The sequence below is a fragment of the Paralichthys olivaceus genome, chromosome 7 (genome assembly GCF_024713975.1).
Source record: "Paralichthys olivaceus isolate ysfri-2021 chromosome 7, ASM2471397v2, whole genome shotgun sequence".
Classification (NCBI taxonomy): domain Eukaryota; kingdom Metazoa; phylum Chordata; class Actinopteri; order Pleuronectiformes; family Paralichthyidae; genus Paralichthys; species Paralichthys olivaceus.
In genome coordinates, this window is record NC_091099.1 from 20,752,743 (window position 1) to 20,776,341 (window position 23,599).

The 23,599-nt window shown below is 40.3% G+C and overlaps 1 protein-coding gene across 25 annotated transcripts in view; it reads right to left on the bottom strand.

The window, feature by feature from the left end:
* LOC109624416 (unconventional myosin-IXAa-like) overlaps positions 1-23,599 on the bottom strand; it is a 137,870-nt gene that overhangs the window by 96,563 nt on the left and 17,708 nt on the right. For all 25 annotated transcript variants that reach the window (XM_069528343.1, XM_069528345.1, XM_069528346.1 and 22 more), the window contains exon 2: positions 4,260-5,217. In XM_069528343.1, the coding sequence (XP_069384444.1) occupies positions 4,260-5,150 (891 nt within the window). In that variant the 5' untranslated portion in view covers positions 5,151-5,217. The remainder of the gene's footprint in view (positions 1-4,259; positions 5,218-23,599) is intronic.

Here is a 23,599-nt window from a genome sequence, read left to right on the forward strand (position 1 = left end):
GAGTGAGAGTCGTCCACACTGGATAAATGAATGACCTCCGCCTGCGCTGCTGTTGACCTTGAGCTTAACGTTAACACGATTTGAAGCACAGGGCTGATGCCACACCGCTCCGCTGGATCTAACACACAGGCATGTGCAGGAGAGAGGTCCAGAGGTGAAGAAGCAGAAGGAAAGAAGAGCATGGCATCACATTGCAGCATCTGCATCCAAGCAGCAGCATTTTATTTTTACCTTCAAACCTTCAGTAAAAGCGTGTGTCCTTGGTTTCCCCAAAGAAAAGAGAAGCTTTCTTTGCCTGAATGACTCAGAGAAAACTGCGTGGCAACTCAGTTCACATTTAAATTTTGTCAGTCAAACGTGGTGCTCGCAAGTCTTAAAATAACTGATTTGAAATATTCATGAAGATTAAAGAAAAAAATCACTTGCTTGCAGGTTCCCCTCCCCCCTCCATTCATCCAGTTGGCAGTAAGCTTCTTAAGTGAATCCAAAAAGAATGATTTATCTGCGCCTACAGGCTCTTACACAAATGTCCTCAAATTAAGGTCCAACCACAACGTCTCCTGCTACTGAGACGTTGCTCATCCTGAGAGATGTTTTTACTTTTATCCCACACCTACTTTCTAATGCTGGTAAATGTGTGTGAGTTAGTGTCAAACTCTGGATGATTACAATTCTTTTTTTATGTCCTTTGTTTGTCTGTGCTTTTAACTGATGTGCACAGTAACCAAATTCTTGATTTTGCACAGTTTTCTCACACTTCTTGTCAAGCTAGTTTTTGTTTTTCAAGTTTAGATCCCTTCAAAGTTGTGGTATCTGGATTTGTAAGGCCATATTCTTGTTGCCTTTATGTCAACAGAATAGATTATGGCTTCAACTAATGGTAATTTCCATCATCTATTGATTTCTCAATTACATTCTCAATTTATCGTTCAAAAATGCTAAAGAATTGTGCCTATCACCATTTCAAATTCAGACCATAAATCAGTAACTGTGATGTAAAATAGAGGAAAGCATTAAAACATAACAATGAAAGAGCAGGAGGTAAGTACATGTTTGGCTTTTTACTTTAAAAATGACTGAAACCATTAAATTATTAAACTCGAATATCAGGTTCCTCACTGGGACTGATTTTATTCATCAAAATCGAAGAGTAATCCATTGGAAAATGGTTCAAATATTGTACTTATAGGATTTTAAAAAAAGAATTCTATTCTCTAAGTAGAATGTCCAACTCTGTATATCAATTTTAATATTCTGACTGCAAATAAAGAAAGAGCACATCCATTTACAGGCATTTAGAGGGCAAATTAGAGTAGATGGAATCACTTATAGAGATAGTAGTTTTATACAGGGAGACAAAAGGAGCTGGCAGCTTCAATTCACATTGAGGAACCAGCAAATTGACCATCATTTTAATACTTTTCAAGTCTGGCATGAATTTGTAATCTATCTAAGCCAAGCTGACCTCATATTTTCAGCCCGACTCTGCCTCGGGGAGAACACTCAAACTTCCACAGAGCTTCCGTGCAGCAGCGGCAGCATCTGACCAGAGGGAATGGTTCTGTAATTGGCATTACAACTTGTGAGAACCAAAGAATTCGATTTAGAGCTGTGAGAGTTTTCATCTTACAGAAGCGTCAGGCATTCGCAGCAGCCTGTAATACAGCTGCTGTTCATATGATGCAAACGGTGCATTAATGTGGACGTCATGTTCAGCTGTCGGAGAGTGCTGGGAAATAGTATGCAGGGAAAGTTCATGTGTGAAAATAATAATTTGCCATTTTACAGGGGAGTTATCTCTTGTAGTAGCTGTCAGATTATAAATGAAGACTCCAGGAACTTCAGGTAAAGCTTTTTGTACGGACCAAACAAACAAGATATATAACAGTGATAATTAGTGAGCTGTAGAGGTGCAGGTATTTAATTATCTTTAAATTGAAAGAGTCTGACTCATTCTCCTTGGGTTTACACTTTATGGCTAGCTGTAACTTTGTGTTTATTATACAGATACAGTATGAGATTTGTAAAATGTGATTGAAAGATCTTGAGACAACTATATGTTGGCAAAATAAGGCAATCTTTTCATCAAATATCTGGTCTTCTGTTGATCTAATTATGTTTCATACATCTAGCAAATTATCACATGAGCACAGACAGCAACAAACATAATAGATTGGAGTCATATACTGTTTGTTGTGTTACATCATATCTCCCTTTCACTTATTTGTCTGCACCTTGTTTGTCACACCTTGGTGAGACAGGTGACCGAAGGGGAAGTGATAACACAGAACTACAGTAATGCTCCCCGCACCACCGCCCAGTATCTAGTTCCTCAGAGTCCAATGTTCCTCTATCTGTGCTGTTATCAAAAACAAGCCTTTTCAGTCCTCGCAGCCACTCAGGTTTTCATTCAGTCACCTGTTAAATCATCACCTGCAGAGAAGTGCAACTGTGGCCATGTGACAGCCAGGGTCAAGCACAGCTATGTGCTGAAGCTACCAGATATTTTTAGCAGATTGTAATCACCAAAGTTTATGTTTTGTCTGACAATAAAATGAGGTTTTAACAAAAGAGTATTTATTCCTTACGTGACTAAAGGGCTAACATAAAAGCAGCTGCACTCGCAGGTTTCTTCCCCCGGAACAGTGAGGAGGTCTAAAAGGTGATTCATGTTTTCCAGATGACAAACCATATATTTAACTGTCCGTACAACAGCCTCATTTTACTGTACAGACCTCCACATGGGACCCACATGGTGTCAACATGCACAGCTGCGCACTGACAGGAAATTCCCATAAGTCCTGACAGGAAGATGTGAACTACAGAACAAAATGGCATCCAGAAAACAACAAAGTGTTTGGGATACGGCTCACATATTCATCAGGCCGAGGAAAACATTGTGCCCTTGAATCCATCTGACATGGGTGAACAGACGTGAAATTCCCAATGAATTTCCATAATCCATTATTGATTTATAATCCAGGACGGATTAGGCAACATTCCATTACGTTTTCCTCCCCCATCAATGCAGATTTTGGACACCACAGAATTAAATCCCATTTCTGGATCAAATAATATATATAAGAGTCATATGTGGTAAATCCAGGGCTAAATATAGGTTTCCCTACATGTGGAGGCATTCCAGTTTCAGAGGGACATTTTTATAATCCATTTCATGCCTCGTCTCATAGACTGACATTCCACCGCCGGAGAAATAACCTGCCGACTTCTCCTCAGATTTCATCAGGCTTTTGTCACTTCCTCTCTACAAGCAGGGTGTCTAATTCACAACATATGAATTGTAGTCAACTAAGCCTGAGCTTGTTGCAATAGCACATGCAGATACACCATAGTTACTTAAATTTGTCAACGAACACAAGAGAAACAGGATAATTAGGAGACTTCTGAATCCTGAAGGGAGGAGTCACTGTAGCTTTAGTACTATAAGTATTCTACTCGGCCTAAGAGGGTTGATTTAGTCTCTTTTCAATCAGAGGGTGTGTAGAACTAACAACACACAGAAAACAAATGTGGAGCTGCTGTAAATCAGCCTTTCTTTAATGAGTCATTTCTGTGAGCTCTAACTGAGGACAGAGCAGCAATTATGGACCAGGAACTAAATCAATACACAAGTTTCCCTGGTACGACCTGCAGGTTAAGTTCCAACGTTAACTTGAGAAGCACTCAGAGTGCATACTACTGCAAAGGCCCAGCAGTCTCATTAAATTAAATCAAGATGCACTAAATTTCACACTCTCATGGATATAAAGTCCTTAAATATGATTTTTTTCCATCCAGATCCATAAATTATTCACTGAATCTCATGGAAAATGTTTCTTTTAATGTTTAAGAAAGTGAAAAACAAATCTGGTCCTGGATCCTCACCAAGTTTGTAAGGTTCTTCCCAGGCACATATTCCATCCTCCCACCAAGTTTTCGTGGAATAGTTTTTGCATTATCTTGCTAACTAACAGACAGACAAGCATATTTCAACTGACAGGGGTGAAAAGAGTATCCTTGGAGGTAATAAAACAGTTCCTAGGAAGATTCCTAGAGGGAAAAATGGCTATTAGACCCAAATGGCCTGTTCTTAAAGTAATACTGGACAATCAGTTGGAAGTCACTCAGGTAGCAAATGCATAGAACAACAATAAATGGTTCAAAGTCTTCATTTGCATTGACCAAAGATTTTGAGACAAGCCGATATCTGAGTTTAAGGGATAATGTTTACAAAGATGTAGATGCTCTGAGTTTCTTACCTCTAACACTGGCCCAGCTCCCAGGATGATCTGCTCCACGCCGCTGGCGAACCCCTTCTGGCTGAGTGCCGTCAGGTGATGAATGAGGAAGTTGGTGCTCTGGGTCTTCCCAGACCCGCTTTCACCAGAAATGACAATGCACTGGTTTCTTCTTCGCTGCAGCATTGCATGATACGCCACATCTGCTACGGCGTAAATGTGCGGCTCCAGCTTCCCCAGAGCATGGTTGTCGTACAATTTGACATATTTAGGATTGTAGATTGGCAGGAACTGGAACGGGTTAATCACAATAAGAATACTCCCAATGTAAGTGTAGATCTTCTCCTGGCGGAAACGCGCACGAAGGCTTTCCAAAATGGCGCGCTCAGTTAGCTCTGGGAGAGCGCACAGGTCGGACGGAGGGTTGCTCCCTGCAGGTTGGGGGAGGAAACCTCTTTCCACCATGCGCCTGCGCTCCTCAGTCACCCTCAGCCACATCTGCAAGCTGCCCCCATAATGAATAGATCCATCCAGGTTCTTCTCCCGCAGTAGGAAGCGGTAGTCGTCACCGCTGCCCAGACCGCTGCGATTCTCCAGTGCACTTCGCGGCCATAACATCATCCGCTGGACAGGACAGTCGCAGGGGTTCAGGATCCATTCCTCCCCACCGAACTCCTTCACCTCAGCCAACACGTAGCATTTGGTACGCTCCAGGTGCAACCGCTCGATGAGGCACTCGATGGCTTCAGCAGCTGTTGTATTCTTGCGGGCACTGACAGGGCAATAGATGGTGCCTTCAGCCAGGGCGCCTGGGTAGACACGCAGGCTGAACTCCTGGTCCTCCAGGCGCCGCCGCATGCTGCCACTAGCGGTGGCCATGGCGTAGCTGCAACCGCCATCTTGTAAGCTCATGGTGGCGCAGCCGGTCCCATCAGCACGACGCTCTCTGGGCCTGGAGGAGTGACTCAGGACATCTCAACTGGAGGAGCACAGAAAGAGAAATGGAGAGAGATGGGGAAAAAAGAGAGAAAGATGGAAAATGGTTAAAAATTGCAGCAAAACTACAGAACAACAAGGGTTGAAAGGAGGAATTAGTGGTTTCAAACATCACCCTATGGCACCACAGCCCTGGGCTTTTCCAGTACATCGAGTTAGAAGAGGGTCAGTAGAGTCACAGCGATTTCATCTGTCCCATGACAGAGCAGGACGACTCAATGGCCTTTCTGTTTCTGATCGTAAAGGGAGCCACTATCACAATGGCCACAAAAGAGGAGCATGTGAAGGAGTCAAAGAGGGAGACATGAACTGATAGCAATTCAAAACAATGAGGAACAGTAGCTGCTTCATGAATTTAAAGGCTACCGGCCACAGCTTATCAGAGCCACATACCCTGTGTGTATGTGTGTGTGAGCGTGCGCTCATGTGATAATCCAAGGACTCCAGCAGTGTGCCAAGATTAACAGCTGCCACCTCCCACACAAAAGTGGCTGTAATGAGAGTACAATGGAGTAATTCAGCACTTCCCTGTTGATAGTGGACACAGCACTCCATTTCTGTCACACACACACACACACACACACACACACACACACACACACACACACACACACACACACACACACACACACACACACACACACACACACACACACACACACACACACACACACACAATCCAGTTGCACGGACTACAAAGCTTCAAATGTGATGTGGGAAAAAATGTTAAATATGTTGATGGCTGAGACAAAAATCAAGCTGTCGGAATTGTAGCTATTGAATTCTCTCTCTTCAGCTTTTTTAACCCGACAAAACCAAAACCATAGAGTATCTACAACTATATGATTAAAACAATACATATTTAAGAATCCAATTCAAAATATTACGATCATGTCACAAAGCCGTGTGCAATGAAAAAGGTATTTTTCACTTATCTTTAAAATGATTTTATAGTAATAAACTACGTAGTTCAATAATAACTGTTTTACTGGATAGATTCAAAGATAAGTCCTACATTTTGCAGCAGTAGAGGCTTCCATACAAAACTCTAGTAAACATCAATCAAGTTGTTATCTAATTTTAGAATTAATTCCTCAAATATCAAATTTAATTAGATCTTTTCAGTGCAAAAATAATAATTTTTAAATATTTGATGTCAAAGCTATGTATGAATATATAAAGAGCTTGATGATATGGCCAAAAATGTTGTCAACATAAAAATGTTCAGTATGAAGTATCACATTTTCAGTGGATATTTATAATTATCACAATAAATGTCACATTTTATTTCTTTTAGGTTTTAAGACCAATTTTTGCTCCTGAGAGTGATTTTGAACTCTTCTATGGGCAGAAAATGAAAAATGGTACAGATCTGAGTTAGATCAATTCTGTATTATACCCCCTCTTTCTATTGATCGAAATTATACTTAAATAATTATTGATATTGTTTTTTTGCCCAGCCCCAACTATAAATTATAATCACTGTGAAAAAAGGGTGTTTTCCATTCAATGATATTAATTTGGTGACAGGAGTTGTATCAGAAAACTGTAGCTCAGACATGGCTTGTGTGTGTTATGGGAGTTGAAGCGTTTGAACTCTATAAGCCACAGTTGTAAATATAAAAAAATGTAAAAGACTGATAGTTTTGTTTTGCAGCTGACCAGTCTCCATGAAAATACAAAATGCAAAAACCAGATGTTGACCAAAAGTGGATTTTGCACAGAGATGAATCGATATCAGTGTTTGTGTAAAGCCACGAGAGGAGGAAAAGCGCCCAAAATGTAAAACACAGAAGCTAAAATCTATAATAAAGGATAAACTGCCAGTTGCCCTTTCACCTTCTGTTCTAGACTTCTTTTCACTGATCTTTCTTCTCGGAGTCAGTGCATCACATCATGGTTTTTGATGATTTTTTTACAGGGCTTCATGCTGTTTCTGTCTCTTTCTTACTGAATATTCATTGCCAACACAGACATAAACAAACGCACCATTACACTTATACTATTTCCTTCTTACTCCATCAGAGCAAATCTTTTCAAATATTGTTTGTATGGCTTTTTATGGGAACTATAGAGTAAAGGGAGGCCAAGGCATTAAGAATAAAAGATTTTAAAGCAAACAGACATCTTCACATGTTGCTCTTGAATCCTACCTCCCTCTAATTTTCTGTTTGGGGGCTTCAGCAAAGTGCATGTGCTGTAAAGACAGGGGAAGAGAGAGGGAAAGGGAAAGGACTAGGCAGACAGTTGTCCTTTGAGCGCCCCAGACAGACCCTCCTCTCCCTCCTGCTGTCTGCAGCGATCCTTTCTGCCCACACCAGCCTGCACGAGCACACCACCACCATCACACAGAGGCAGGGAGAGAGAGAAGGAAGAGACAGCTGGGTGTGTGTAAGAAACAAAGACGTGAACTGTGCCGGATGAAAGACGGAGCAGACAAACAGACAGAGATGACAGAGAGTACAGAAGATTCAAAATAACGCTTCCCCTGCTACTGAGGCAGTCACTGGTTGGTACACTAATGAGCTGTTCAAATGAGGAGAAGGTCAGAGTTTCATGTTTGTTATGCAGAAATGTAAATGCCGCCAGGTTTCATGGGCAATTCTACTGTCTGGTTGGTTTTCTTTCAAGCGTTTGTTGCATGAATGAAAATGACAAAAAGATTCTATGTGCAGAGCCTTATCGTAATCTTAGTTTGATTTGTTGTCTTTATTTTTGTGTCATGCACAGAACTGCCCAAACCCAAACCCATAGGTTTAAAGGATGCTTAGAGTTCAGTTGCAGTCGTCCATCAATTACTGTATTTTACAGCTTGGTCTTATACAAAAAATAAAATTCTGCCTTCTTTCCCACCTTACAAAAATATATGCAAACAAATCTTTCTGGAAGCACAACTCTTCATATTCATACAACCAAAAGACATCAGCACAAACAGCACAAAAAGAAAAAAAAGGATCTATATATACACAGTATATACTGTATATATACACACTCAGTAGGCCCATCAGTAGCTTTTCTTTTAATCAAGCAGCACCAAATTTCACACATCAGTTCCATAAATTAACTACATTTTTTCATCAAGATCCATGAATTATTATTCGGGAAAATGAAGAAAATATTTAAAAAAAACTCAAGTCCATCTCACAATATTAAAGAGAGTGAAAAAAATTATTCCTGGATCTGCCCACTGATCTGGATCTGTGCCAAAATGTAATGACTATACCTAGACTTTTATCAGGTTTTGTGGAAATCTGATTTTTTTCTGTAATCTTACATATAAACCAACAAACGGGTTAAAACACACACTAAAAAATAAAATAAAAAAATTATATACTGGTTGTTATTCTCAATTTAAACCCTAAGCCAGGAGACAGTCAGGATATAGATGGAATTTAAAAGGAGGAATTAAATAAAACTCAGTAGAGCTTATACTTCAAGGATCAACAATGCTTCTCTTCCCCTATGAAACCACATTTAAATTTACTAGATCCAGATTTTTATTTGGGTCTGCATGAAATCTCACACACTAAACGTGCCAGATTTTTCTCATCATGATCTTTGAATTATTCTCTGAGAAATCAATAACATTTTGAAAACATAAAAAGAAAAATAAATAAATAAATAAAAAGAAAAATAATAATCTTCTGGTGGAGTTCGCAAAACTGCCGCCTTTCACTTTTATGATTTGAAGCTGGTTTTGAATCAGCAGGAACATTATGAATGTATGCCTTTGTTGCCCTCCTTGTGATTGATAGAGAGCAGTAGCTTTTCTAAGCAGCTCAGGTCTCAAAGGTTACTGGAAAATCTATTTTAGTCAGAAAGTAACAATAAATCACTCAAGGTGCTGTGTAGAAAAATGTCACCACCTACACTATCAAAATTTCATCAGCATAAAACATGAAAGATGTCACAGTACAGTCTAGTAAATACCATTCAGAAACACCACAGATGTCACCAAAATAAAAGGATATTGCGGATTACCAGTCTAAAGGATAGAATGGCAAGTCAAATCCCTACTTCAGCTAATGAGTTTTTTTGTTTTTTTTTACCCAAAATGGATATACAGCAACTTGAATTCTTCTTTGGCTGCATTGTTGCCTAGAAAGCTATAACCCTGAGTTTAAATTACATTGCTCTTCTAAATTCTTCTGAAGGGGAGCAGAAAATCTCTAGACAGCAAATCTGCAGAGCAGTTTGGGAAAGTGATCGTCTGTGCCTGCTTTCAGAGCTGATGAAACAGCATCAGAGTGAGCATCATGAGGAGCTGGAAGGTTGTGTTGAACCCTCCAGGCGATCAGGACTGATGGATCATCCTCAGAGGTCAAGGTTCAGAGTGAGGAGCCAAGTTTACATACCAGCTGAGGCTCCATGAGTTGGAGCTATGAAGCTGGCCTAATTTTCTTTTGTTTTCTGGGAGATCTGGAATTTCCTTGAACAGCTGCATGAAGTGAAGCCATTCAGGAAGTAAGTGGACAGCGATGAGATATGTCGAGCACAATGGATGGAGCTGACCTTAATACTCTGCTCAGCATTACTGCAAAAAACTCCAGAGGTTTAATAATGATGGATGAACCTGGAAAGTGATGTTTGTCAGATACAGTGATGAGGAGAGGAGATGATAGAAGAAGAGAGAGTTAAGCGGAGGTGGTGATGAAATGGAGGGAGCCTGAATGTCTTCTGCTCTCTTGTTTTGACACGGCTGAATGTGAAGCGCTGACATTATGTCGAGATAAACTGATGAAGTGGAGAGATGAGCGTGTGCTTTTACACAGAGAGGCTGAAAGAGGAGAGGATGTCTCTATGAGAGCGTTCCTCCGTCCTCAGACTGGTGGACAGGTTCAGAGCCAGGTCATGGCCGGTTCAGAGTGGTCACTCAGGTGGAGGGGGGAAACTGCCGATCTCAGAAAACAGAGCTCCTTCGGAATATACGTTCATACAAGGAGAACAACAAGAGAGGAAGGGAAGATGTGGAGATGAACACAACAACAAGAAATCCGAGGTAAGGGGGGGGGGGGGGGGGCTCGGACATTTGCGTTCTCTACAGCCTCTTCGGACAACGTCAGAAGATCATCTGGAGTTCATTGCATGTCTGAAAGCAGCTAAATCAAAGAGATGCTGCTAATAATTGAGTTTAACCAGAGTAAACACATCACCTGGTTTTTAGCGTCTTTACACCTTAATTCTCTGACTCCACAGTAAACTACAGAGACTTTTAACTGATCCAGATCATTGACTAAAGACTGAAGGGGACAGCGCTTTTGAAATAAGAGCTCTGAGGCTGTGGAACACCCTGCCTGAGGAAATACAACAGTATTCTTTTGAATCAAAGCTTAAAACATATTTTTAGCATACCTCATTCCCTGATTTGACCTACTTCTAGATTATATTATTGTAATGGGTGGTTGTACTTAAATCTCTGTCACAGGTTTAGTGTTTTGCTGTTTTATTCCTTTATGACTGTGTTATCATTTGATTTTATGTATTTTTTAAATAGTAAAAATTAGCAATCACAGGTTCCTATGATAATGCAGGATATTGCATGTAAATATAATTTTTTGTCAGATCCAAAACTCAAAAATATTCAGTATAGCATCATCCTACAAAGAAATCAAGAAAGAAAGAAATTAAATCAAGCTGATTATTTTCCTTTATCAGCTAATAGTTCAAGCAGAAGAATACAAAGAGGAAGAGAAGGTGGGTGGCACTGGGCATGTCTTTACTGTGTACAACCAAATAAATGTAAGAATATCTTTTTGTAAATAACATTAATTTATTAAACATATTAAGATCAAGCATTGAACAGATGGACAAACTGTCTATTTCCATCGAGCTTTGTTTTAAACTGTAAAGTAATCATCCACTAAAGCTTTTGTGAAAACACTTGTGCCGTCTCCTCCATGACGTCTCCTGTGAGGTTTAATGTGTCCATTAGCTGCTTTAATAGAATGTTATTAAGTGCATTCTTCTTTTCTGAGTGTTCCGATAAAAGCATGAAATATAACCAACATTAGTCTTTACTGACTTTGGACTCACGCTGATTATTAATAACAATCCATCAAACTGGTAAGACGTGTTATCATTTCCACTGAGGTGAAGGTTTAGATTTTTCTTAAGTCTCTAATGTATCAGTGAGTCACCATGAATAACAAATAACTTTTTCAAACTGAATCCACACGGAATTGAGGAATTGTGTTTTGATACCAAAATGATATAAGAGGAACAGAGTAGCTCAGAAATAGCTAAGTGTTAGTTTAAATGTGGAAATTTCAAAATAATGGACGAGAACCTTATAGCTTTAGGATTCATAGAATTTTAAAAGAACCATGTTGTTAACAAACTTCTAAATCAATCAATCAATCAAATTGTATATTCAAAATTTTCCACATGCTTTGCTTCTATGCTCAATCAGCTGGTACAATCACATATTAGTTCCTGTCCTGACATGGGAGTTGTGAGTCAAGCTAGTGTGAATTTCTACTGATGCAGTTTAGCTTCTGCTGATTAGACACTGTGTAAAATAACACTGGGAACATTGTTGTACCTCATATTTTATACTTCAATTCATTCAAGATGTAAGAAGGTAAAAACACACTGTTTAATTGAATGTATTCACAACTGCTACAGAGCCTCTCCTTTGTGTGATGGATCATTACAGCTGCTGCATCCTCTAGATATCATGAAGGTTGCTGACTATAATTTTCTCATTCATCCTTTAGTAGATTATCATCAACCTGGTTTACCCTACTATAGGCTCCTACCTTCATTAAAAAAGAAAGTAGGGTCTGCTTTGTGTTTATCATGATTATTATTGAGATATTAGAGCCATAGTACTTAATGTTTGTATCATTTTAATATGGATGGTTATGTGATCCGTTGTATTGAATGTTGTCCTGTCCTGTTGTTCTAGGAGCTCACCAGGGCAAATTCAAAAATAACTTCAGTTGTAATGATGGCAATAACCTTAATCTAATTTACTTTCTTGGCTTAAGAAGACAAAGAAACGAGTTCAGGTGGTTAAATGTTGCTTGTTCTCCACGTGGGTTCTCTCCAGTTACTCTGGCTTCCTCCCACAGTCCAAAGACATCTAGTGTACGTTGACTGGAGACTCTGAATCGCCTGTAGATGTGAGTGTGAATAGTTGTTTGTCTCTGCAGTATGCTTGCGACCTGTCTAGGGTGTACCCCGCCCATCGGCCAATGGCAGCTGGGATTGGCTAAAGCCCCTGCAGACAACCTTCAAAGGATAAGCGGGATGGAGAATGGATGGATGGACGGACGGACACTCTTCCCTGGGGCCTTTCTCTTCTATTCACTTGGGTGGAGATGTACAGTTTGTTTTTTGATCTTTCACACTGCTACATCTTTGGCACAGAAATGGAATAAATGCTGATATTTTACTGCAGCAAACAAAAATGCAGTAAATTATTGTGCTTCTAAAAACGAAGACGAAGTTCAAGGACTGTTTAAGATCACATAAAAGTACAGAGCGGTGCCTGAGACAGGGCCTGTGTCCAGGATATTAAAAGCAGACGAGAAGCTCAGCTGGTCATGCAGGTCTACACAGTCTGGCTGGTGAACAGCAACACCCCCTCCTCTCCCACAGTCGCTTCTCACCAGTAGAAGGGCAATAAACACCAAACCTCAGCATTCCTCAACACGACTCATACACACATAAACAAACACAAGTTCACTTAACATCAGCACCAAAGGTAAAAAATGGTGTCTCATAGATGTTGAATGCAACTAATTGTAAGTCGCTTTGGGTAAAAGCATCAGCTGAATGACATGTAATGTAAATAACAATGTGAAACCAAAACCAACCAGATCAAATGTAAACAATGTAACAGTGAAGAAAACGCCAAAAAAGAATCAAATAGACACTGGGAAATTAATGCATTGTCAAAATAAAAATAACAACAGTAAAGCGGTCCATCTTTACTGTAAACTGAAATACTTCTCTGACCTTTTTGGGTTCATGAAACATTTGTTGAATAAGCTGAATTAATACTTAATTTCATTCTTATCTTGCTACAAACAGTTGCTGCTTTTCTTATTGACATTTTCAGGGTGTGAAATGTATATCTGCCAAAACAAAGTTTCATCATCGGAGGATGTTTCAGTAATGGGCCCCTTAGCAAAGTAAACGAGCCCTTTACAACGGCTCCCATTGCATTTCATAAAGCTTTATAGTGATTCATGGGGCGGTGGTAGCAACACGACTTCACACAACAACTGACTAGATTTCAAACCTATAATACTGCAAAATAACAATGTAAGTGACCTGGAGGTACAGTTCCAGTTCTATGAATCTACATGTGTAGCTCAAATTTGTTCTTATCCACAAACTAAATGACATGTAAAAATAATGTGGCCTGATCATATACTGTACACTAAATGGGTGTAGTGTTGTGGAGGTGATATCAACAGCTAACTTTAGAGCTCAACTACTGGGAGTACCTACTGCACGAGTCACGTTCACTTCTTCAACCAAATATAAATCCATCTACAAACGAGGTGTTAGTTTAAGACCGAGCCTCTACTGCAGCATTTACTTTACAGGTCTCAAATTACACTGTGACGTCCATGTAGGGAGAGCAAGAGAGAAAATTAAAGAGTAAACTTTACTTACTTAGACTTACTGGGAAATTTAGGCCTGTTCACTGTTTCATAACTAATTTCTTTCACAGTTCACTTATCATTGCATGGAAAAATCACTTTGGGACTGTTGATTAGATAAGAGAGAGGCTGCTGAAACAAACATGCTCTAGCGGAGTTGTTTAGAATCACTGAAATGACACCATATTAACACGCAATAATTACACACAACACAAAACAACACATAAAAGCAGCTCATGAGAATTAAGACAAAGAAAACACCCTGGATGGGTCCTGATCGACGAACGGCAGATAAAGTCAGTCACAAATTTTAATTAGAACTAATGGATTTCTTTTATCATTCACAGTAGCTTTAAAGATGTCAATGATTATGTATCAGGTCTCTGTGGAGGAGTTAACACACAGGTTTACTTTGTGTGTGAATGTGATGCAGAGTGTAAACAAAAGATGTGTTCAGGAAACTTTCCCTGGAAAGTTAACGGTTAAAATAAAAAAGTAAATAAAAAATGAATGCTGTGTGTGTGTGTGAATTCCTGAATTCCAGCGGGCCAGCAGAGCTCACAGGAACTGAGCCCACACAGACACAAACATCTGCCAGAAAATCTTTCAGAAAAACTTGCGTGTACACAGAGACAGAGTGCCGAGTCATTCAGTGCAGCTCTCTGAAGCACTTGTGTGAAAACGAAAAGGAAAAAAATGTACACTAAAAAAAAAACAGTCTTAGCTCAGGCCAGACACTGCAACACAACGAAAACAGGGAAGTAGTAGAAATGATGTGATGGCTTCATGTCACATCTCTCTCTTGCAGCTGCTTCTAATGAAAGAAACGAAAACAAGCAGAAGAAGATAAAAGGGAGGGAAAAGAGAGAGGAGAGGAGAGGAGAGAAGAGTGTGTGTGTGTGTGTGTGTGTGTGTGTGTGTGTGTGTGTGTGTGTGTGTGTACCAGAGGGAGAGCAGTACATGTTGAGATGATGTCATGCCCAAAATGGAGAGGGTTATATGGAGATGTGTACACACACACACACACACACACACACACACACACTAATAGAGCATCACTGTCACAGCTAGGAGCTGTATTGATTGAAAACCCCCTCGTCCTTACAATTAGACATCATTTGAGCATCTGTTGCCATGGTTACAGGCTGATTGAAGTATATACGAGGCATTTATCTCATATCCTCTTAAAGTGATATTTTTGAGTTTTTCTTACAATCTCTTCACTTGGGGATCTTAAGTATGTTTTTGTGGAAATGTTTTGTAATTAACTACAAAACAGAACTATAGTGACCTTCATCAGGTGTTTCACACAGCGAATGATGTCATTGTCTAAGCATACACAATCATGTATTCACAAAGTGTGTGTTGAATGAAAGTGTAATTTGTATGGTTCTGTGTTGTGATTTTGTTGATGATAAAATGTCGTTTCGGAGCAGAAGTTTACAAGACCTTTCAAATCATATAAAATGGTTATATCTGGTCAGTGGCATTTATATATTTACATTTACATTACATAAACTTATACGTAAAGACTTTTATCAATATATAAACATGAGTAAACTGCTCATACTAATGGTTGAGTTTTATGTGGCTCTATGCTTGTTCTTTCTCAGGATGCAGCTAACAAACCCCCAGAGAAACACATTTACTCTATAAATGATGAGCAGCGAGTCGTTATTGATCCAAGCCTGTGAGCAGAGAGAAAATGTCGACCCCCCTGCAGGGTGGTGGGCTGTGTCCTGCAGGCCTTTTAACTGATGTTCAGTTTGACCGACAGATACTGTGTGTGTGCCTTGGCCGTTTGTTTCTGTGCACTGTTATTTTATGTGACCACTCCAGCATCGTGTGTCTGTTTCTGATCAAACATGAAGTATGATGCCTGTTGTTTCTACAAAAAGTTACTGGTCAGCAAAATGATGATGCTAGTATAAGAAATTAATAAAATACAGTGTCATAGAGACACAATGATTTAAAATCAATATCTCAAATTTTGACTGTCCACCACTCCCAGACCAATGATCTGATGGATGCATTGAGGAATCATTACTTTTCATTTATTAGAAAAAGTTTTATTCATTTAAAAAAATGTTAAAGCACCAGGCATACGGTGTCTTGATTAATCATGGGTGTTGTGGGGCATAAAATGCAATAAACCAAAGAGTGTCATGTCCAATCACTTAAAAGCCGAGTGTGCGTGCAAGAGAAAACACTTCTCTGCAAATAAAACACTTTCACTTTGCACACACCCAGATTATCTTGTGACCAAACCTTCATTGATTAAAAGCACAATCATTTTCCACTGTCTCAAGATGTGTCAACAATGCACCTGACCATACCTCACCTGAAGACCAACAAGTCCACTGGCGTTCTGAGGGCCACAAGTGTATTTACTATTAAACAACATGGGACTTGAAAGTGTGTCTGCAACTAAAGACACAAGCAAGATATATTACAGGGCTTTCAGCCTCAGGATGCACAACAGAGCCGGAAGTTGAAAACTACCACCAGTGGGGCACACTCCAGCTCAACCAAAGTTTAATAATCTATTTTAATTAACACATTTGTTTACATCCTTGAGTTGCCTTAAAGCTAGGGTTCGTATTCCTGGAAAAGCTCCCAAAAATGCAACAGCCCCCTCCCATCAGCCCTCTCGTCAGTGCTTCGCCCCCAAAACACCTGAACACACACTGACTGTTGCTAGAAAACAACTTGTCTGTGACTTTTCTCTCACTCGGTCATGTTGATTACGATGCTGTGAGGGCTACAGACACTGGCTTTTTTCCCCAGATGACTTTATCTATTGATGATTTTCAGGATGTGAAGAAGATTTCAAGAAATACATGTTTCAGAAACACAATCCTACCTTTTAATTAAAGGTGCGAAACACATAGCAATTGTCACAATCCACTCTAGACTATAACTGTGTGTATAGAATTGCAACCAAAGAATTTAACCCAAGAAGTGGACTGAATAAAACTGCCATTCTTAAAGCCATACCACTAGTGTGGCAAAGAAAATCATGTCTGCTGGACCAAGAACAACAACCAACCACAAATGTGGCAATGTAAAAACATGACCTTAAATAATCTGATCAGAACATGAATGGAACATGTGCTTTTGCAACAAAACCTGAAACTTAAACCAAACTTATGTATCAATTAAACCACAACCTCCTGCTCTCATCTTGCTGTTGTTATGGAGAATAAAAGTAGAATGGAGTCCAAGCCGAGGACAAGCTCCGCACTTTATTCTCTCCCACAACCAGAATGCAGCCAACAGAAACACCCCCTGAGTGTGTTTGCATTAAAACAGCTTTGCTCTGGACTTCTGCACCAGAACAAGAGGGGATCTACCCACAGCTTTGGCTCCCAACGTACAGTCAGCTGAGCACTTTCCAGTAGAGTTATTGCTGAGGTACTACTGGGCACCGCAGAACTGTGGAAAATGAAAGACTAGAACTTAATAAGGCGAGCAGGAACAACAGACAAGCTTTAAAACACACAGGACTCAACATAAGTGAGGAAACCTGGGTCTGAAACATCAACAAGCTGACCACAGACCATCAGCTGTGCCTATGGCCACTGCACAGACGCCAAATATTAACAGACCTACTTTCCAAACAATGCTACAAAAACCCATCTACCTCACCAGGGTCACTGTGTCGCTAATGGCTCCATCATCCCCATTGATCCTCTAGTTTCCACCTCTGTTTCCCGCAGGCCCCACATTTCTGTGCTGGGATTTGTGTCTGTTGGAGTCAAATCAATATCAGCTTCTCTGTTTTGTGCATTAGATGTCTACATTTTTCATTTTCAAATAATCAATGCTCGGATCAACTCTGGTGTTTATTTCCACTGCAAGCGAGCGGGCAGGTTAGGCTGAATCATCATCAGATCAATTTGAGGACAATGTGAGCGGATATTTCTGAACATGTAGAACAACAGATCTTACTTAATAATGCATAAGCTGCCCTGGTCTGAGATGTAAAATGTCAAAACCAATTAAACGACTACAAAGGGTGAAATTCTCTTTTAACCCTTAATTCAAAACTGCTATTTTTCCCCCCTTCTCTACAACACTACCCAGATGTCTGAGTTATGCAGACTGACAGTTCTTCATGCACAATTTCTGTACTGTAATGAACGGCAGGGCAAGGGCTTTTATGAAGATCAAAGAGAAGCAAATCTGGCCCTTAAAGTGGCCTTCATAGGGCTGGACCATAAACTAAACATGTCACGACCGACATGAAGCGCGCATGTGTTTGCATTGAAAACAAGGGGATTGCTCTTTTTGATGCAGATGCACAATCCTGCCTCCTGACGCTGTACAGGCTTTCATCATGTGTACTGAACACACTGAGAAATCACAACACACAGCAGAGTGTGACAGGTAAAGTGACTGTTTACCCAGAACACTCAGCCACTTCCTTTCTAGCAGGCTTGTCACGTTAGCTACACATCAACGACATGCCATGCCTTATATGTGGATGGGCAAAACAGGTCAGCATCTAATGCATGCATTTGTGTGTACAAGTGCAGTGTCTGTCCTAAACCTGCCTGTTTGTTTGGCCTGTGTTGATGTTGGGTGCAGCTTTCTTTCTGATACTTTAAAAGTTAGCTGCAGTAGCTGAGCCCCAGCGAGTAAAGGCAGACTGCTACACCACTGCTACAGAAATAGCTGTTCACCTGATTATTCAAAGTTCAGTGAAGGTTGACTCAGTACGCAGAACCTGAACTGAATGAAAGGATCTCGAGATATGCAAGACACAGACAGATTTTTGGTGTTAGTATGGAGAGGTTTAATTATGAAAATGTGTTTTTGTGTGTGTGTGTGTGTGTGTGTGTGTGTGTGAGTGTGTGTTTTGTGTATGATAATACATAAAAGCAGTTGCCGTCTTTGCGGACACAGCTAGATGGTTTCTAAATGAAGATGTCTGCAGCACAAAAGTAGCCTAAAACACGACACTGGGCACTACATTGCCAGAAAAAGGCAAAGCAAAACACGGGTGCCACAAGAATTCCCAGAGCCACGTCTTTCAAACAAGAGATGGTATTTGACAATCAGCAGTGGGAATGTCGAACTGCATGTCTGTGGCCAAAATTTTGGGGCACTGCCTTTGACAGTGGCTCTTGAAGTATCTGTAGTTACTGGAATCTGAAATGACATCACATGTCTCGAACATAATAGGCTAAACCAACACTGAAAAAATCTGTAAGCAATATGCAGGTATTTGTGTGTGATCACTGAGTACACACCAAGTAATCCTTGGCTTTGTAGAATTGTCCACTATCAGTGTGCTGAAAACTACCTCTGACAGAGGTAACGCTCCTTTCACACACACCTTACAATAGTTGTTTTTAGGATGTATTTAATGTTAATTTTAGTTCCTTCAGAGCTTTCAGTGATAATGACAAGATAAATTCTGTAAAAACTAGCAAAGATATACAGTACATGAAGCCATTAGGCACGTTGAGGTACAGAAATGAAAGGCAGCCTTGAGAGAAAACAACAGATGAAGACGACAAGAGGCTCCAGGGTCGACTCGTGTCACTATTAGTCATGAGCCCAACCATGGCAACGTGGTGTTGAGGAGTAGCATCATTCAAGTGACAGGAAGAGGAACCATCATGTCCTCCACCCTCAGCACAGACGGATAGAGGGAAGAGCAAACATGGAGGTTGACCCACTCTCAGCGAATCACGGTTAGACACATCTGGTGCAAAGAACATTTTATCATGTTCTCTCTCTACCCTCCCATGACAGAGTTATGAATCAGTTCTCAGATATATCATAAGGGCAGTGGTGACTGTTTACCATTGTATAGTAAACTGGGTAACACAAATAAGCTATGTGAAAGACCTGTGTCAAATACATTCACTGAGAGACCATAGGAATTTTTGAAGCCCCATGTTTAGTATTATTGTTGTCTGGGCCTTAATCCAACCTGAGGCAGAGTTTATGTCAGTAAAAAGGAGTGCGGGTGGGGGGTTATGCAAAAAATCTGAGCGCATTGGCCAAATATAAGAAGAATTTGCCCCAACCAGATGTCTGAGCTCTAACAAGCTGTGTTTACAGGCTCGTAAACACTTCACTCCAACGCCAGGGTGGAGAAGATCTCCAGCCTTGACCTTTGACTCTCTTTGCACAAGGCGACGACGACCTGTCCAACCAGGTCCTGTGGCACCTTTTTTTCGACACAGTTGCAAGGAAAAAAGAATTGGGTGAATGTGATTACTGTACGTGGTTAAGTGGTGGTACAGTTTCTCAGAAATGTCCGTTTGACATTCTCTGAGGAAAAGCCTGTATTGTTTGCCTCACCCCACCTATTGTGTGTACCAGACTGTGTGTTTCAGCAAATTCACCCAGGCTGGACACAATAACAATACAGGGGCTTTGCTTCTGTACATTGGCAGCCACTCACATCATCTTGCTGCCTGTTTTTTCACTCTCTGGCTTTCGATAGCAGAGGTTTATCACAGTTCTTTTATTTCACTGAAACACATTCGAGTCAACCTCCCTGCCACCCTCAAATTCAAATGCAAATGACTCTCCAATTAGCAAAAGAGGAAGATGTTTCAAGGTCCTCTTTTTTTTCTGGTGGGACGTGATACGATACATAGGCCAGGGTAAAACACAGCACTTTCACTTCCACCTCAGAGTTCTCACCCACACAGCTCCTGTATTGAGTTGAATCATTTCCTGAGATGGTCGGTTTAAATACGCAGACATGCAAATCCTCTTCATACACCTCAATTTCTGGCCTGATTCTGGTTTTTCAAAGCTTTAAGGACAGCAGATATAGAATCATGAGAAACCTGTAAGTCTGAATAACCAACAAGCTTTGTTGACAGGCTGCATTGCTGTCAGACAGACCGGGGAGGGGACAAAAGCAGAAGCAGAGGAGACAACTGTGGAGTGGCTGAGGAGTGGTGCAATGCCAGCTAATGACCAGGCTCTGTACACTGCACAGCTGGTTCAACCCTTCATTACAGCAACATCGAAATGAGACGATGTTGAAACGATGTGGAAAGAAAGACAAACTGAGGCTTTACTTTAGGCGTTAGAGACGAGTCAGCCATGAGATAGTCAGCGGGTCTGGGCAAGGGTCAGGCCACAAATCAAAGCTTACTAAAAGCTTTCAAAGCATCAAAAATTTAAATATACTCCTGCTCACTTTATTTGTTGTTGTGTTTGACGTTTTCTAGGCTAGATTAGATTAGATTAATAAAAATGTATTTATCAATTAATCACTTGATGTATTCTACAAAATTCTCGACTTACAGCACAAAAGCCACAGTAATACAATTATTTGTAAAATAAAAAGAGAACATCAGTCAAAATTACTTAAAAAATTTTATTATCATGACAAACCGACTGATTAATTGACTAATCATTGCAGCTCTAATTCAGACAACAAACAGCTTTATGTTAAACAAAAGGATTTGGTTGGGTGCATCACATTGTGTAAGATCCTAACTCTAACCCAGAACTGTGAAATACCATCCAGGAAGATCATTGTGAGTCATAGAGCCAGCGGTTTGAAGGCTTATGCCGAAAATTATAAAAACATTTTCTGTGAAATGTCATCACTGCAGCAATAATTCCATTTTTGGGAATAATAGTGATGACTATCAGTTTAACAGTAGAAAAACAAAGAAGGAATGTGAGGGGGCATGCATTTTAATGCAACCGCAACATCATGCCAGATAATGCTGAATTGTTTTGCAGCAAAAGATGAAGACAGAGAACTTTGTGCACAACGACGACAAAGGTCAAAGGACAAAGGTCCCTCGCTGGAATTAGGATAAAGATACTGCAATGATACTGGTCCACTAACATGCACCAAAGTCTCCTGCATCTGCACCCTGCTGAGTTTTTCATTCAGTTTTATCGTCCATCTGAATACGTCTAACTCCACAAACGAGAGGTGATGACCGAAGACTGAAAAATGCAAATTACTCACTTCTAACAATAGAACCCTTTTCAGCTGTGTTGGCAAACAGATGTTCTGAAGATAATATTTAGCCGTTATAGCGTCCTCCCTCTTTTTACCTATACTGGGACCAAGGGCGTTGTGATCACTAAATGCTAGTGTGAGTGTTAAAATGTCTCATTGTGGGAGGACAGACAACAGAGACAGAAACAACAGAACTAGTGACTGAGGTTGCAATCCGTCCAGTTAATTCTATAACTAACGTGTTATAAATTACAGGGACACGACTGAAGCTAGTAGCAGAATGAGGAGCCGATAGCGATTCTCATCTTCTCTTTGCAGTCATGTGATTATGTTATTAAGTGAAGACCTAAACTGGCACTGAACGCTCCACTGCGTCCTTTCATTGAAAAATGGATGACACGCTAAGAGACGGTTCTGGTGCTCTGTTCGCACCCTGGAGGCTAAGATGGGAAACACAAAAGGCTCTTTGGTGAAGATGAGTCCAAATAGGGTCATAAATCAAGGTCTTACCTCTACGAGATCAGCAGTGGCGGTTACAGTTATTCACTCCAACCCCAAACTATCTCATGCACATAAATTAACTCTTACTGTAGGACTGTATTTACTGGATGTTGGAATCCTGTTGGAGGCAGAAACCAAAGTTTAGGAGAATCATACAATGGAACGTTATAATGCTTAAAGGCCCAGTCACGTGTTTTAAGGTTTTGTTTCTACAAATTATTTAACTTCCCCTTTGTTTTCTCATTAGGAGATAATCAGAGTGAGTATTAACTAGATAAAGAGGGTTGAACTGTTCCCTATATCTATAAATTAACTTTATTGATCATTCATACCATTTCCAGTATTTATGTTACTGCAGGCTACTGCTCCAGCTTCTTATTTTCTATAAAGATGAGAAAGATATTAATCCTCTCATGTAACAAGCATCCTCCCTGAAGCTTTTCCAAAATGTAAAATTATTGCTTTAATTTAACATGTGAAAAGACCAACTTCTTTTATTAAGAAGTAAAAAAAAACACAGAAATATATGAATATGATTAATGAATAGAATAAATACACCAGTACTGCAGCTCAAATGTGCATCAGTACAAAAACAAAACAATAACCAGCCGTGAAGATCGGCTGTTAAAGAAGCTGGACTGAGATGAAGTTATAAACCCTTGAAAAACATCTCACTATGCTTCTCCTGAAACCAGACGCCTGGCCCAATGATTATCTCTGGTGCTGGGGTTACCATGGCAACAGCCCTGGCTCACTCACTCTCTCTGCCCTCCAAATCCAATCCTGTACAGATTAGATATGAGCATCATACAGAGGAGCTGAATCCTCTGAGGATTAAGTCACAGAAACAGAGACAAGTGACAAACTCATGGCCATATAAACTCTCCATATACTGAAGCTGACCCATCACACAACTCAAAGGATGTTTTTGAAACCATGTCGCCTGCAGAACTAATGTCTGTTTTCTGTCAGGGAGGAAAAACGAATAAGAATCACTGGCAAAGGCCAAAGAATAGAGAGAGAGAAGGAAAAATGTGGTGTCAGATTCCACATGTTTGTCAAATCCCACCAGATGATGTCAGAGAAGCTCAAATACATATTTAATGCTGTAATGAGGCTTCATGGCCGACAGCTATTCCTGACTGGGACGTTAACATTTAGACGCTTCACAGTCATGGTGACATTTTAAGGAGAGACGATTTGCAAAAATGACAGCGGGTCCGTCTGTACCATCGGCCACCACGCCACTTCTTACAAAGAGCCCCCGAGGGAAGACATGATCTCTCTACGAG